Here is a 15715-nt window from a genome sequence, read left to right on the forward strand (position 1 = left end):
ACTTTCTTAGTATGTTCTCAGATTTGTACTACTTATTGGAAAATACAGTAGCATATGCTTTTAGTGACATAAATGTTATAAAGCTGAAACAGCTGGGGCCTGATCCTGAAATCCTAAAGCCAACTGAAGTGTTGCTACTGATTTCCACAGAATCTCCGTTATTGAATGAGATCTTTCATTTAACTCTGAAAAGTTTTCCAAGTCTATTTCTGGGAAATACAAGGGATTCAACAGTAGCATTTTCTTGCAAACCATTCACGTGTAGTAGAGATCATCTACTTTGAAACAGTAAAAGAGTATAAATCTTTATTTTAAATGGGACTTCATCCAAAAGTGGTGCCATTCTCTGGGCTAATGAGTTGTTTTAATATTTTGTACTTTATTTAAACATTGTAAAAGTAATCTGCAATTTCTACAGTGCCATTGTTTTAGTGACGTTTTGACAGAGTGGAAATCAAATCACTGCTAAAATTATTTATATAGATTAATTTACTGTAAAGAATTATACTATTTGGTTTCCTGTGAAATAATGATTTTAATGAACAGTTTTCCAGCCAGGTAGAACTTGAGGAACTATATGTCTTTTATATATATATGTTTACATTTCCTATGCAAACAGTATACTTATTTAAAAGTATATAAAAGTAAGTATTAGAGGCTATTAAATGTGAATGACATTTTAAATACAGAGAATTCTGCAATACCACAAAAAAAAAAGAGTGTATGGAGCAGTGACACTGATATCTTAAATTTCCAGTTAAGTAGAAAATACAGTAGTCTCTAAACCAGCAATGAATAGTGGACTCTTCTAGTAAAAGCAAATTAAAATCAGTTCCTATGCTGGTTTTCTAATCATGCAAGAGAAATGAAAACCGTGTCCTTTTTAATAACTGCATCACATTTTCTGCTTAGTATTTCTCTTGCTGACTTACCATAAGAAGTACAGTAAATTTTACAGTAAACGTATTAGCCAAGAAAATTTGTTCCTATGTTTAGGAATCTATATTTGATTAAGTTTGATATTTTGTGTCCTTTAAGATGATACATCAATGTGAGGTAAAGATCTTTATGTTGACTTCAAGAAGCTAGCTTGGGTTGTGCAAGTAGTTCATTACTTGAATGTTGTATAGAGGTTCTTACCCACGGAGCTCTGAGGGCTTGGGGTAACAGGTCCTGCAGGCACCGAGACAGCTGCCTGCCAAGGGTACACAGGGAAGCTGAGCCTGTGCCTTCATGGGAAAGGAAAATGCTAAAAGCAGGTTAGGGCTGCGGAGTTAGGAACCCAAATAGAGAACTGTCAGATTAGGGGTTGCCTGTGCATCCTAAATTACTCCCCTTGTTTTACGTTAATATTGAACTGTAATGCATTTTTTTTTTCTATGAGTGGTACCTCACTAAGGATGCTGAATGGGTAACACTTGCTTCATTAGAAACTGTGTTGTGTTTCATTTTCTCTTACTCCTGTACCCCCCACCTCACTGATAACACAAGTCTGCTGCAAAACAGAGGTATGACTTAAGGAAGCAGCTGCCTCTGTGCAGCGTTGCCATGACCATTGCCTGGAGCAGCTTATGTTGTGCTCTGGAGAGCCCAGACTTTGTGTAGGAAATTGGTGTGTGCTCACGGAGTAGCAGCTCCTGGCTTTGTACTTGGATGGTAGGTTATTTACATTTCGCAGGGATAGAGTCCCTGTCTCTTATCTTACAAAACTGGGTGAAGGGATTCAGTGACACCTATTTGTATGAAGCTGAGAGCCTTTTTGTTGATGTACAAGCTGGTGAATGGTGCACAAAACCAAAGGCTCATAACTAACAGAAGATTTGTTGGTTAAAAAGTTTTGCATTTCATTCTGTTTTAGAGAAATCAAATGATAAATGAACTGCAAAATGAAACTTGTCAGAGTCACCTGAGTGACTGCCAGGCAGGGGATGTTGGCCCCAGCGTTACCTACACACCAGGGAATAAATTTCCAGAGAGGAGGTAAAGACTTTGGTGCTGAAGGTGCTGGTGTAAGTGTGGACAGGTGCAGGGGTGTGTGTTGGATGGGCCATGGTCTGTGCTGCTGTGCTGCTAGCCGGGGTTTTCCAGGGAGCTGTGCCCTGCTGCCAGGCCATGTCAGACTTGCAATGTGTAGTACTGACTGTGCAGTGCATCTGTATGTGTGCTTGTAGCTTCCTCGGAGCATCAGCCTTACCGTAAGTGCCAAGCAAGTGCAGTTGGCATGTACAACACTGGAATGGAAACAGTTCAGGGTGCTCTTCAGTAGCTCTGTGGTGGCTGCATCTCAGGGATCACAAACAAATGCCGGTAGTCCTCCTAGACTATCCATCTGGACAGGATTTCCACACAGAAAAAGAGAAACTCTTAAAAATAGTGCTTTTGTTAATATTTATTGCTCTATAAAAATTGATGATAATGCAGCTGGTAACGTTTATTGCTCTGCATAAATTGTCCTAGAAGAGAGGGCTCAGGAGAAGTTTGCCATCTTGATTGTGCCTGTGAATGCTGTGTTTCCAACGGCCTCTGCACTGGACAGACAGACACAGTCTGGCTCCAAGTCTGCTTATTCCTCTCACCAGTTGTGCAAAGCCTCATGCTTCAGCCAGCCAAAACACTGCACTTCTGAAACAGAAGTGGCTTTGAGAAGCTTCTGTTAGCTGAAGACTTCCTGCCAAGGCTTTTGGAAGCAGTCAGTGATTTGGAGTATCTCATTAGAGATGTAATTTTCAGGACATGCTACATGCTGGCCTTAGGTTGGGACCCAGAAGCAGAAGCAGACCATCGGGGCATGGCAGCACACGGCTCAGCACATGAACTGTTTTTCCGAACAGTGATCCACTGGGGCAAGTAGTCTGCTGATCCCTGCTGAAATGGCTGCTGCTGGCACGCGTGCTCCCTCTGTTGCCTTGCAGGGCTGCATTTTTTCCCCCAACTTTCAACCAGGTGCTGCAGACATGTCTTCTGGCCTGTGGTACCTCCCAGCCCCTACTGATCCTCTCGGCTGTATGGTGATTTCTCAGAAAATGTGATATTTGTAAGTGACTCAGTGGTCAAAACGTTGATAACCAGGGCATTGCACAACCTTTAATTGTGCAAGGTCTGACGTCTCCTGAGATTTTTTTTCACCAACACTGCAGCATCACAGCAGGGCCAAATATCAATGTGAAACAAAACAGGGAGAGACGTGCACACACACGAAAGGCAACAGCAGATCTGAGAAGCAAACCTCATGCTTTATCTTGGCTGTGTGCTCCATGTCTTCATGTTTTCTGTTATGACTTCTCTGCTGTTGCTAATGTTGCCCCCTCTGGCTTTGTAGTAGTTGTGTAGTTGTCCACGTAGACTGTGAGATGTTTAGAGCCTCACCACTGCTTCCTCACCAGCCTGTGTGCATTTGGTGCTCTCTTCAACAGTCGTGCCTCCTCCTGCCTCTGCAGTAGAACAGCAGCCACTGCCTCCCTTCACTAGGCCTCTTACCATCTGCTTACGTTACTGTTGTTGGCTTTGGGCTGGATGGATGTAGGAAGAGGCAAGGAGTGCAGGGTTTGGGATATGCTTGGTAAAAAAGAGGCTCCATTTATTGCTGTGAAGAGCAAATGTATTCTGTATTCATCTTTAATAAGCTGAAAACATGAACAACCATAGAACAGATTTTTTTCCTAGTTAAAAAACATACTTTATAAAAACCAATCAAAAATGGAGGGTCCTAAGCTATAGATGATAAGGTGTGTTGGACATGTGACCGTGAAATATTCCTAATGCGTATGATAACAGTGATTGTTTGCATCCTCTGAGTTTCACAGAATCACAGAATGTTAGGGATTGGAAGGGACCTCGAAAGATCATCTAGTCCAATCCCCCTGCCGGAGCAGGATTACCTAGACCATATCACAGAGGAACGCGTCCAGGCGGGTTTTGAATGTCTCCAGAGAAGGAGACTCCACAACCTCTCTGGGCAGCCTGTTCCAGTGTTCGGTCACTCTCACCGTAAAGAAGTTTTTCCTCATATTTATGTGCAACCTCCTGTGTTCCAGCTTGCACCCATTGCCCCTTGTCCTGTCAAGGGACGTCACTGAGAAGAGCCTGGCTCCATCCTCATGACACTTGCCCTTTACATATTTATAAACATTAATGAGGTCACCCCTCAGTCTCCTCTTCTCCAAGCTAAAGAGACCCAACTCCCTCAGCCTCTCCTCATAAGGGAGATGTTCCACCCCCTTAATCATCTTCGTGGCTCTGCGCTGGACTCTCTCGAGCAGTTCCCTGTCCTTCTTGAACTGAGGGGCCCAGAACTGGACACAATATTCCAGATGCGGCCTCACCAGGGCAGAGTAGAGGGGGAGGAGAACCTCTCGTGACCTGCTAACCACACCCCTTCTAATACACCCCAGGATGCCATTGGCCTTCTTGGCCACAAGGGCACACTGCTGGCTCATGGTCATCCTGTTGTCCACTAGGACCCCCAGGTCCCTTTCCCCTACGCTGCTCTCCAACAGGTCTGTCCCCAACTTGTACTCATACATGGGGTTGTTCCTGCCCAGATGCAGGACTCTACACTTGCCCTTGTTATATTTCATTAAGTTTCTCCCCGCCCAACTCTCCAGCCTGTCTAGGTCTCTCTGAATTTGTGACCATCATTTTCCAGTCTGATTATTTTTTTCTAGAAATCTGGCCAGGAAAGTCATTTTCTTTTCCTTCCTGCTCCAGGCGTAAAACCACAGATGAGTCAGTGTGGAGCATGTTACATCCAGAGGTAGGGCAACAGAGCCTCTCTCCCCTGCAGCTCTGGGAACAATAGGGACTGGTATGGCCATCCACATCATAAACAAGGACAGACCTGTCTTGTTGTGGAGCTACCAGGTCCTCTTGAGTAGCCGGGACTTGTTATGCCCTTGAATTGGTGGCCCTGACAGGCAATGGAGGGAGACTGCCCCAAAATCGAGGACCTTGAGGTTCCCAGCTTGTCAGAAAGTTCTCGACCATATCTGATCGCATGTGATCCATGTACGTTTATATTAAAGATACATATCTATGTGGGATACACTCATAGCATAATGGAGATAATAAATTTAGAATGCTCATCTAGGAGTGAGTTAATTGTTATAGCAGTCATAAACTGTTGTTGTACCTTCTCTTTTTAATTTCTCCTGTACAGGATCTTTGCAGCAGTCGTGTGCTTTGTTGGTTAGAAAAACAGGAGGTTTTATACCTTTCTTGGTGCTAGGTTTGCACAGTGTGCATCTCCTCCAGCTTGCTGTGGCTGCTACACAAAGTAAATGACACCTTCAACTAATGCATTTTGGGTTTTTTTTTTCCCAGAGAATATGCTCAAGTGTGGGAAGATTCTCACTGAAACTGTAGAAATACTTTTCTGATTCCCAGTAGGAAATAAGATAATAGGAACTGATGTCCCATGACCGTGAGATACCATCCTGTGACCAAAGTCAATGCTGAATTCGCCAGAGGGAGGTGCAGAAACCTCCTGGACCTTGGCTGCCCGCATCTGCGCCGTGCTGGGGACAGAGATCACGGTTCCTTTCAGGCTCACCACTTAGCCATTGCCTTACACCCTGCAGCACGAGGACTGTTTCCAATTTTATAAGTTCTTTATCTTGCTCTGGAAAGGTCTGAATGTTTGCATAGATACCTGCTGCTTTTTTTGAATCCTGCTGAGCTGTTCTCTGTGATTTCTCATGCCATCAAAATTTAATTTTCTTTGATATATTTGGCAATATAAAAAAAGATCTATTCTATGCAATAGAGAACAATTCTGACTAAAAGTGGCTGGAAAGGAAAATATAAAAAAAATAGGGCAATAATGGAGAAGTCTTTACAGAAACTTAAAGTGATACCTGTCCCCTTCTCTTTTCTGTAAACAGGAACAAGTCCTCACAAAAGACAGTTTTATCAAACTCATCCCACGTGAGTGAAGTGTAAACAGCAATAAAATTATATAAGAAAAACATAGCAAAAAAAAAGATGCGTGACTTTAAATGAATAGTGATGAATTGCAGAGAGTACATAAAGCTGAAAGAAACCCTGACAAATCTATGATCAGAAGTGCTAAAGACCATAAGTACATCAGGGAGGATTTGTGAGATACCGGTGATCAGATTGTCAGTAAAGGCGCCTGATGGGCAGGAGTGTCCAGGGCATCCTTCAGCTCTGCAAAGGCGCTGGTGGCTGTATCTGCCTCTGCTGCAGATGACGAGATACTTCCTATGCCAAACAGTGAGGGGGGCATGGGATACCTGCCAGAGAGGATCAGAAGATACCAGCATAGCTGATGTCACTTACTGTTATAAAGAATTTTTTTTTCAAACAAACTTGGTCTTGCTTTTGGATTAAATTGACAAAAATAGTTATTATACATTTCAAAGGCTGTGTAGACTGCCTGCCATTAAAAATAGCTCTATACAAAATCTTTGTAAATGGATTAAATTGATTAAAAACTAAATGACATACTTCTGTCTGTAAATTCTGAATCATCTGTCAGGTGGCTGAAGGATTGGGCATGAACTGATGATTAAATGCAACTCCTGGCTCAGGAAGTTCCTGAAAACCTGTTTTCTTCCTAAGGCAGCGTCGGTGTCCCCAGCCAGTCCTCTGAAGCCTCTGCACCACAGACTTAGTCTTAGCAACTGTCTTGTGTGCTATTTGCTGTTTGATGATTTTTTTTAGATGAATTGATCAGAGCTTGGTGTTTCAGTGACGCTGTGCCATCAATTTACAAGATGACTTTGCAGTACTGTCAGGGGTTTCCATACTATAGCCTCACACAGCATGCAATCCAAAGTTTATTGGGTTTTTAATTTGATTCCCCCCTGCCCACCCCAGTCTTTGAGTGGAGAGATTTGATTGCACATTCACTGGTACTTAGGCCTTTCCATGATGGTTAAAGTCGAGCAGACGCAGGAAGATCATTCTTCTCCACTACCAGCTTTTGGGGCACAGAGGCAATACTGCAGGTGGTGAAGCAGAGCGCTTTGCCAGCAGCCCTAACCTTTGCAATGAAGCACAACCTCCCCCTGCAGCAAGCAGTTAAAAGCTAGATTTTTACCTCCAACTGTTCCCATTAACGGCTGTGCTTGGGTTTATCCCCCTGCTTTCGGATAACCGTTAATGCAGCTTTGTTGGGAGTGCACTTGCTCCAGCTGGCTCTTTTTTACAGCCAGCAAGGAGAGAGATGCTCCAACATCCCAAGTTAAACAGGAGCCCAAAGTGAGGCGAGGGGGATCCAAATTTTCCTATGTAGCATGTGCCCTGGAGCGCAAGGGCTTATATTCCTTCAAAACATCTGTTTGATAAAAATTTTTAAAATTCTGTTGTTTCCCTTTCACCTCCTTATTAAAGTAAATGGGTTATCAGTGTTAGTAGCAGCTATCAACACCCCTGAGGTTTTGTTGTTTCTTCTCTGAATTGAATGCTCTGATGGGAAACTCTTCTTCTGATTTGCGATTTATGCTCCCTTTGCTCATACAGATCATGCTTTGTGTTTTAATGACCCTTATGCACATCGCTTTCCACAGCCACACTTATGAGTTCTGTGATTGTTTTGTACACTCTGAGTTTTTGACCAAGATTTTAAGGCTAATTCACCCTCATTTTTATATCTATTAGAGTAGTCCCTTTATTTTTTGTCCAATATTTTTTGTTCTTTACTGTCTGTAATATTTCTTTCATACAGGCAAATGAATCTGAACCCTTTTGTATAAAGTTCTTTCTATTTATTATTATTTTTTTTTAGTAAGTTAGTGACAAACAGCTAATTGCAGCAATATGTATAACTTTGTCAGATCTTATGCCCAGAGCAAGGGGATTGAGGAACCTTAATGGTCCAAGTCCTCATTCCTGCACTACTGGGGAACAGCCAGGGATGCTGATCTGGATTTTCTTCCAGAAGTGCTTGCAGTATCTGTCTGTCTGCTGTTTAGTTATCCCCTTATGTGATTTTAGTGATTTTATTGCACTTTTCTCAGGGGCTTGTTGTCATCCTTGTTCTACTGTTATCATATAACTTCTCAAAAAAAAAAAAGTTAGAATTTTTCCTCCCTTAACATTCAGACAAGTGAAGGATTGCAGCTCTTGCTGACTTCTTTGATAAAACCCTTCTTTTCCTGCTACTGTGGAGGGAAATGGGTGGTTTTGTCATTGTTCAAAGTCAGAAGACAAAGCAAGCCCTCTGTCCCCACAAACTGCTGGTAGCGAACTGATGTTCATGGGGCAGATAGATAGTCTCAGAATAGTGTATGACATTGTATGACCACCATCAAAAAGAGCTTTCTTGTGATAATGTCGCCTTGGTACCTGCCCAAATCCTGGCCAGGTAATGTGTGAGGCAGTCAGCTGCTTCTACTGTTGCTTGCTCTGAGCTGTGACATTTGCTGCATCTTGGCTCCTCCATGAGATCTGTGCTCTTGGCCTTGTGCCTCGCTGGGAGCCATGGTGTCCTGGGTGGAGAAAGTGCTGTGTCCACCTTGGAGCTGGGCAGAGACAGCAGGGCTGCCCGCGGCGGGGGCCAGCTCTGAGCTCACGCTATGGAGAGGCAGCATTGGGGCTGCCGCACTGGCCTCCGCCATGGTGCTGGCAGCAACCCCGCTTCCTGCCCTGGGGCTGCACCCACGAAGCTGCTGCTCCGGCAGCTCTGAAATGGGGCCGGCAGGAGTCGGTCGTGGAGCCCTGATCGGGCACGGAGACATCAGACCAACGCTATTGCTGTCTTTTGCAGTCACATCTATAAGAAGAATCATGACATGACCAAAATGTGGAAAGGAAAGACGAAGCACCTTCTCAGAGTAGACGACCATGACTTCACCATGCGGCCGGGTTTTGGAGGTGAGAATAAAACAAATCTCTTGATTTCATGCTCATCTAATTAAAAATCATAAAATTATCTAATTAATAATCTAATTTAAAAAAAAAAAGCCTCTGGCCAGATGCAGCAGTGTGAAGGGAAAGGACTTGGGTGATCTTAGGAGATATTTGAGGCAATTCAGAGAGGCCTCATCCTCACCTCACAGCCCTCTGTGCTCTGTACAGCTCCTACACTTCGTCCTGTTGCTGAAGTTGGCTTTTTTGTTGGCTAGTGTTCCCCAGAGCTCAGGATGGACCCTGCCAGTAAGTGTTTCGCTCTGTTCGGAAGATGAACATGCTTCAAGTTTTAATCTTCATTTGTAGTTGGGAAGTTGCAATGAGCTTTTCAGCTGATGTGATCAAATTGCAACGTAAAGAACTTATTAGGTGGATCACATCCCATCCTTGTTAGGAGAAAATGGAGTATTTTTGTCCAGATAAAATCTTGTATTAAACTCTCTAAAGCAACAAAAAGAGCAGGAGGGGAGGCCTCCGTCACCTTCACTTCTGTCTTCTGTCCTACCCAGTTACAGGAATGTGCTCTCCTGATCTTTCTAGACTCACTACTGCAGAGGTAAGAGAGTACCTGGATGAAAAATGTGCTGGAATACCAGTATGGAAATCCCTCTCCTGATTAGATCAATAACCAAGCCCCTCCAGAGCTAAGGACAGAGTTTTCTGCAGTTTTCGCTGAATGACTAATATTGCATCCTTTGTCAGTTGGCCTTCTAGGATGAAGTGCAACATCTCCCTGTCTGGTGGGTCACACAAGTATTCTGCTTTTTGTACCTAGTCCGTAGAACAGAGCTTCTCTTACCTGCCTACTCCTGGCGTGGCTGGAAAGATGTTTCTCACCCCACAATGCAGATGTGCTGATCTGACAGCACAGTGCTGTCCCCGTGCTCACAATTTATATGTCTCCAAACTCCAGAGTACAAAATGTGTCATCACCAGCATTTTTTTTCCCTGCACTAAGAAGTTACAGTCCAGCCTGCCCGTTGGAGGTAACTCTTTTGACAAGCAGCGGCAGACTTGATCTGCTATTTCTAGGGTTGAAGAGTTTGCCTTGAATTGTCCTCTGGGTGGAATATGGGCCAATCTCCCTGGGGTTAGTACGAGCACATCTGACAAGCCCCAGGCGTGCAGCTGAGGCTCAGGGCTGAGGTCTGGGAGCTGGCTCTGGAGGCGTTGGGCATGCCTGCTCCTTTTTGAATTGACTCTAAAGTGATGCAGAATGAGTTGCCCTCAGGCCCCATCACCTGCTCCAGATGAGGATGTCCTTGACAGTGGTACTGCTGCTCCACCCTCTGGTTAGGGAAAGGGAGATTATGGCTTATTACTGGTATTTTCTCTCCTGCCAGTTGCTTCTTTTTGAAGATGAGCCTTTTAGCAGGGTGGATTTGGGAAGGAACCTGAAAAGGCCAGGGAGCCGTGAGATTGGTTTCATGGACTGACCTCTGGGAGGAGATTCCTTCCCATCCTTCCCTCAACTCGGATGGAGATAGCTGGGGAGCCACTGTGATTTGTTTTTTTTTTTCCCAGCTGGATGTATGTCAGGGCCTGTGCTTTTTGGGGAAGCTGAGGGATTTTGTTCTGTTGTGCTGATAGTTTAGGTTTTGATGTCCAGTGTCACCATTTCTGTAAACAGACCAAATTTTTACTATTTTTATCAGTGTCACAGAGCCCATGAGGAACACCTTTGTGCACAGTTCACAGCAAATAGACTCACATAGTTACATGGTTACTCTTCCAGTGCTAACATAACTGCATTTTAATCTCCTTGTTGTATTGTTTTCCCCTGCTACCACCCATGACAGCATTAGGATACTACTAGAGCCTAAAAACTTGGAGTAACATTTATAAAATTGAGAAATATCCTAACAGCCTTCAGTGAGAAGGTGACTTTATTTATAAAGGAAAAACATGGTATTTCGTTAATTTTTGCTCAAAACCTCCTTATCTCGCAGAGCTACCTGTGACAAAGGTGGGGTATTAGCAAAGTTGTGCTGAAGTTGCCTGTGATAAGGAACAAAACATGGCAACAGCTTTGTTGTGGCTCCAGCCTTGGACAGCATGACCCACACACAGAGACAGCTCGGGTGCTACAGGTTCTTGCACAACTGCAGAATTATGCAGTGTATTTTTGGTGACAGATGATAAGCTTGATGGAAAAAAATATAAAGGAAAGAAAACAAAAGTCTGGTAAGAGGCAATCCTTGTGTTTTCTTCTGTAATGTTATTCGTCAGGCAGTCACAGTGATTTGCTATACACTGTGAGTCCTGGCAGGTTTTTGCTGCAGCAATGCCAGTCAAACTGATGTGGCCTGGCCTGCGTAGGATAAAAAAGCTTTTGTACTGCAGAAGTGGAGTAGAGTAGCCTGTGGGACACGTGTGACCATAACTGGTTACTGCCCTAAGACACTTTCTGCTCTCTGAGAGCAGCTCAAGGACCATGGTTTAATGGAGAGTCCAGCCCCATGGTGTTGCATTGGGCCTGTGATGTTATGGTGCAGGTGGGAAAGGCAACTCAGCTCTGGAAAACATAAATAATATCATAAGGAAATTGTGACTGACATTAGACTACAAAGAAAGCCAGTACTGTAAATATGATGGTTCCCAAGCTTGGTGAAATAATGGGCAGCTGTTAATCTTCAACATTTTTGGTGGACCAATCTACAACTTCACCATTGAACTTTAAGCTAAAAAGGGGATGGGGTCCATAGCTGCTTTATGGTGGCCACAGGAACTCTTGCTGCTCTGCAGAGGATAGTAAGCAAGTTGCCAGCCCAACACAACTGTGACCACTGGACAGAGCAGGCTGGGGTTATGCAAGGTGAAATGCAAGAGAAACATTTGAGAATGGTGAAGGGTTTTTCAAGAAAAAGTATCTTTACAAAGAGCAAGTGAGCAAGCAAATGTTGTGTAAGTTGTGTTATTAACAGCCCAATAAGCATGGTTGTCTTGCCTGCTCTCAGCCCATTAGAGACAGGCTATTGGGTACCGTGGTAATGCCAAAGTTTTTTGCTTTGCTGATGTTCAAAGTTGCCTCCATAAGCTAAAATAAACTGCAGGTTTTTTGACCCTTAGGGAGTTATCTCCACATCAGTGACCTTGTTCTAGCTAGCAGATGTTCAGGTATTATTTACAAATATTAATATTTAAAGATTATGTAAATGTTTGTTTTGCTGCCTTCCTTAAACATCCATTTTAAGCATTTCATCTATGACATCTCGTATTTTACAGGGAGCCTGTGAATAAGCAGCTTTAGTTGATACTTAAAATAGCTGTATCTTCTTTGCTGAGGAATAGCCTAATGCTCTACTTTTATTATATTTCTTCACAGCCTAATAGCCTCACATCAGCTGGTCCTCGCTGCCCTTTCTGGGCAGTATTTTTGTCAGGACAGGTGAATGGTGGGGTGAATGAAGCTTAAGTAGTTCCTTTAGGATTAGTATCAAGGGCTGGAATAAAACTTGCTTCTCCCTCAATGACCAACTGTCAGAGAGATGCAGAGGAACAAGCGCTCTGCAGTCATGTGGCAGCTGATGAGCTTATCCTGGTGGTGGCTGCCTGGAAGCTGCCCGCACCTAAGAGGTCCCAAACATATATACATTCATTAAAAAAAAAACAAAATATGTATGCACACACACATACATTCAGAAACACTGAAGACTCTTTTGCAGCTTGCAGATATGGGATCTCTTATGGATGTTTGCAAGCCTCTCTGGGTGTGCACAAAGTATCTGGCAGCAAAGAAGCCTTAAACCTTCTTGTTTCCCATGTAGATATTTTTATCTCAGGGCCCATGTCTGCCTCCCTCCTTCAAAGACAGATGAGGGGACAGAGAGGCTGTCTCAGAGAAAAACAAGATGAGCTTTTGAAATCACTGCCAAAGAGAAAAATTAGAGAGATGTCACAAAGGTTTAGTCTCAGAGCTGGAGTGGAAAACTGACTTCAGGCATTTTCATGGTAGCACACGCTTCCCTGTCTCCCAAAGCCTGCTGCAGTGTTAAAAATAAAAACTGTGTTTGTGTCCAGTACCTGTTTCTGACTGGGAACTGACTCACCCTTTGCAGCTTTCATGCTGCTCCTCAGTGGGTGGTTTTAGGTGCCAAGACACACCGGGATGCTAGAGGCTTTAATGTTGGGCACCTTCTGAAGTCATTCCTGAATGGGACTTGTGGAAACCTCCTGGGTTCCCTGGAGGGGTTAGCCCCACACCAGTTGTCCCATTCAACCTGGGGCAGAGTTTGGTATTCAAACTAGAGTTTTTCAAGGTGAAATAAGCCACAAAGTCTTGTCGGTGTCAGAACCCACCCAAAATGGAGACTTGTTGGGTTTGTCTATTCTCCTTGTACAACCACTCAATGCAGATGCCAACTGGGTCTTCTCTAAAGGTATTCTGTACTCCATCTTTTCTATATGCAGCACCTAAGTCGAATGTGTAATGGCTTTCACTGAAGAGTAGGTCACAAAACAGAGCAGCTTACTGCAGGGGAAAGAGAAATGAGGAGCACTCTTACCACCGATTCTCAGGACACTGAGTTGTGAACTTGGCAAAGGAATAAAGACATACAAAGCCACAAACACCTTGACAGGTCCCTGTGTATCTTTTTAACACCCAAGTTTGATTTGAGGCAAGGACACTGACATTCAGGAATTTACAGAAATGAGGTGTTGCTGATGCATTTTCAGAAGGTGGTACCTTTACAGTGAGAAGGTGCTCTATCATATCACTTTTAAATCCTATACAGAAATTGTGGGGCTAATGGATACTGCCCAATAAAAGAGAGAAGGTAGAAGTGCTCCCATCAGCCTCGGGTTGTGCTTCAGGTCACTTAAATCCTTTCTCAATATACAAATATAAATATCTCCCTCAAAATGAAAAGCTCCTATTTTCCGTTTCCAATTTTTATATTGTCAAATTTCCTAATGACTGTGCAAGTGTCTTGAGCTTGCTTGGAAGCTGTCACTGTGCTGTGTCTGAGATGATGCAAGGGGAATAGCTTATTGGTGGGTTCGTTTCTGTGTTGTAAGTGGAAGTCTGTGACTTTTATGAAGTTTTTTAAGAGTTCAGGGTTTGCTTTCTGGTCGTATCAGTCCTGCTGAATTAGGATTTGTGTTTTGCAAGATATTGCTGTGGACAGTGATGGAGATAATGGATGTTGACATGTTTGCTGTTTCTGGAGGAAATGTTTCAGTTGAAGGTTATACAATTTCTCTCTAGACCTTGATCTATAAATACTTGAGCTCACGTTTAATTTGAATAATTCCATGCATTTGGCTGACACTTTTCAGAGACCCTAAAGTATGAGCTGAAAAGCTTTGCCGGGCTGCAGTCTTTGAGCAAAGCAGCACTGTTTCCTCTTCTCGGCCAAATCCACAGCTTTCACATGGATCTGTTTAGCTTCCTGATCAACAGTGAACATCCTAAAGAGAAGCCTGAGCTTTGAGATTTCTCCAGTGTTACAGTACTCAGGTCTTCTCCTGCTTGTCATTCTCCAAGCTGATCCTTCTGTATTTCCTCTCTCTAAAGAAAAAAAAAAATGATAAAATGTTGTTTATGACAAGGAAAAGCTAGTTGATGAGGTTTTTTTTACATTTAATGCTATAATCTAAGTTACTTGTCCTCTGTCTACCTTTTCAGTGTGTCAGATACCATCTCAGCTGTTCTTTTCCCTTCCCATTCACACCTTCCTCATCCTCTGCTCCCTCTCAATAAAGAGGTTTTTTTTCTGTTTGCTCATCCCTACTGGCATTTGATGGGGACTTTGGCAAAGCGTCTGGAGCCCCAGTGGTTCAACAGGGTTTTTTCCAGAGGGACAGGGTTAAAAAGCCAGCAATTCCCAATTGACTCCAAGGATCAGTGAGACCACAGATCTCTTGATGTCTTTCTGTGACTGATCAACAGCCACTTATTTCAATGGTTTGTGCTATAGCCAAGATGACCTTTAAGGAAACCCAGGGTTTGTTTCTGTGGTTTTACAGGGCTTCTGCATTGCTTCAGACACTGCATGCATTTACAGTGTTGCTCGCATCAAGTGCCTCTGCAAAACTGCATCTTGGTAGAAGTTTTGAAGAGTGATGGGCCAAGTAAATAAGCAATTATCATTGTCAGTTATGCTCATCGCCTAGGGCAGGACATGATGATCATTCGATTCCTACCACTAGCTCCCAGGCAGCAACATGTGGGCTGGTCCCACTGGCCCTTCACCCACCTCTTCCGTGCTCAGCCCAACCTCCTGTCCAAGCCTCCTCCAAAGGCTCTTGGTGTCTCAATGAGCCCTCATTCCCATTTGTGTGCTTTCTCATTGCCTCAACCCCAGGTGCTGAATGAGCAGCAGGGAGAAGGGAGAAGCAGTGATTGCTCCTGCTTATTGTAGTAGGATTTTGCCCAAGAAAGGCAGGGTGAATATTTCCACTGATAAGTAAGTTTTACAGGCTCATCTTCATACTGTCTGTATTAAGAACTTCACATTTGAGTCCAGAGTTCAAATGATTTCTCCCTCTCTCTGTTATACTCATTGTTTTATCATCCCTCAAATTTGTGATTGACTGCAGAAAAGAAAAGTAAAAGCACTTTCACTGATGTACAAGACATCTAACCCAATCTCAAGTCTCTCCTCTCAAGGGCTTTCCAGACCGTCCAGCTTTACACTGAACACCCTTTATTTTGTGTTTAATAAAGCTTCATGGCAGCTCCAGACTGAACCTTAGACTTTGTCCTTGCAATGAGGTAACTGCTGGTTTTCTGGGAGCCAAACTGAGCGTTTGGTGCAGGAACATGAGAAAAAGAAAAGACTATGGACATAGTATTTTATCTTCAAGAGCAGATCGGGAAGGAATAGGAGAGAGGGACAAA

General features: G+C 43.5%; 1 protein-coding gene across 1 annotated transcript in view; it reads left to right on the forward strand.

Annotated features, from left to right (window-relative positions):
• The window catches only part of LOC137663878 (gamma-aminobutyric acid receptor subunit rho-2), a 40353-nt gene that overhangs the window by 1277 nt on the left and 23361 nt on the right, over positions 1-15715 (forward strand). Inside the window, exon 2 of the mRNA XM_068401512.1 lies at positions 8729-8835. Coding sequence (XP_068257613.1) covers positions 8729-8835 — 107 coding nt within the window. The remainder of the gene's footprint in view (positions 1-8728; positions 8836-15715) is intronic.

The sequence above is a fragment of the Nyctibius grandis genome, chromosome 1 (assembly GCF_013368605.1).
Source record: "Nyctibius grandis isolate bNycGra1 chromosome 1, bNycGra1.pri, whole genome shotgun sequence".
NCBI lineage: Eukaryota > Metazoa > Chordata > Aves > Nyctibiiformes > Nyctibiidae > Nyctibius > Nyctibius grandis.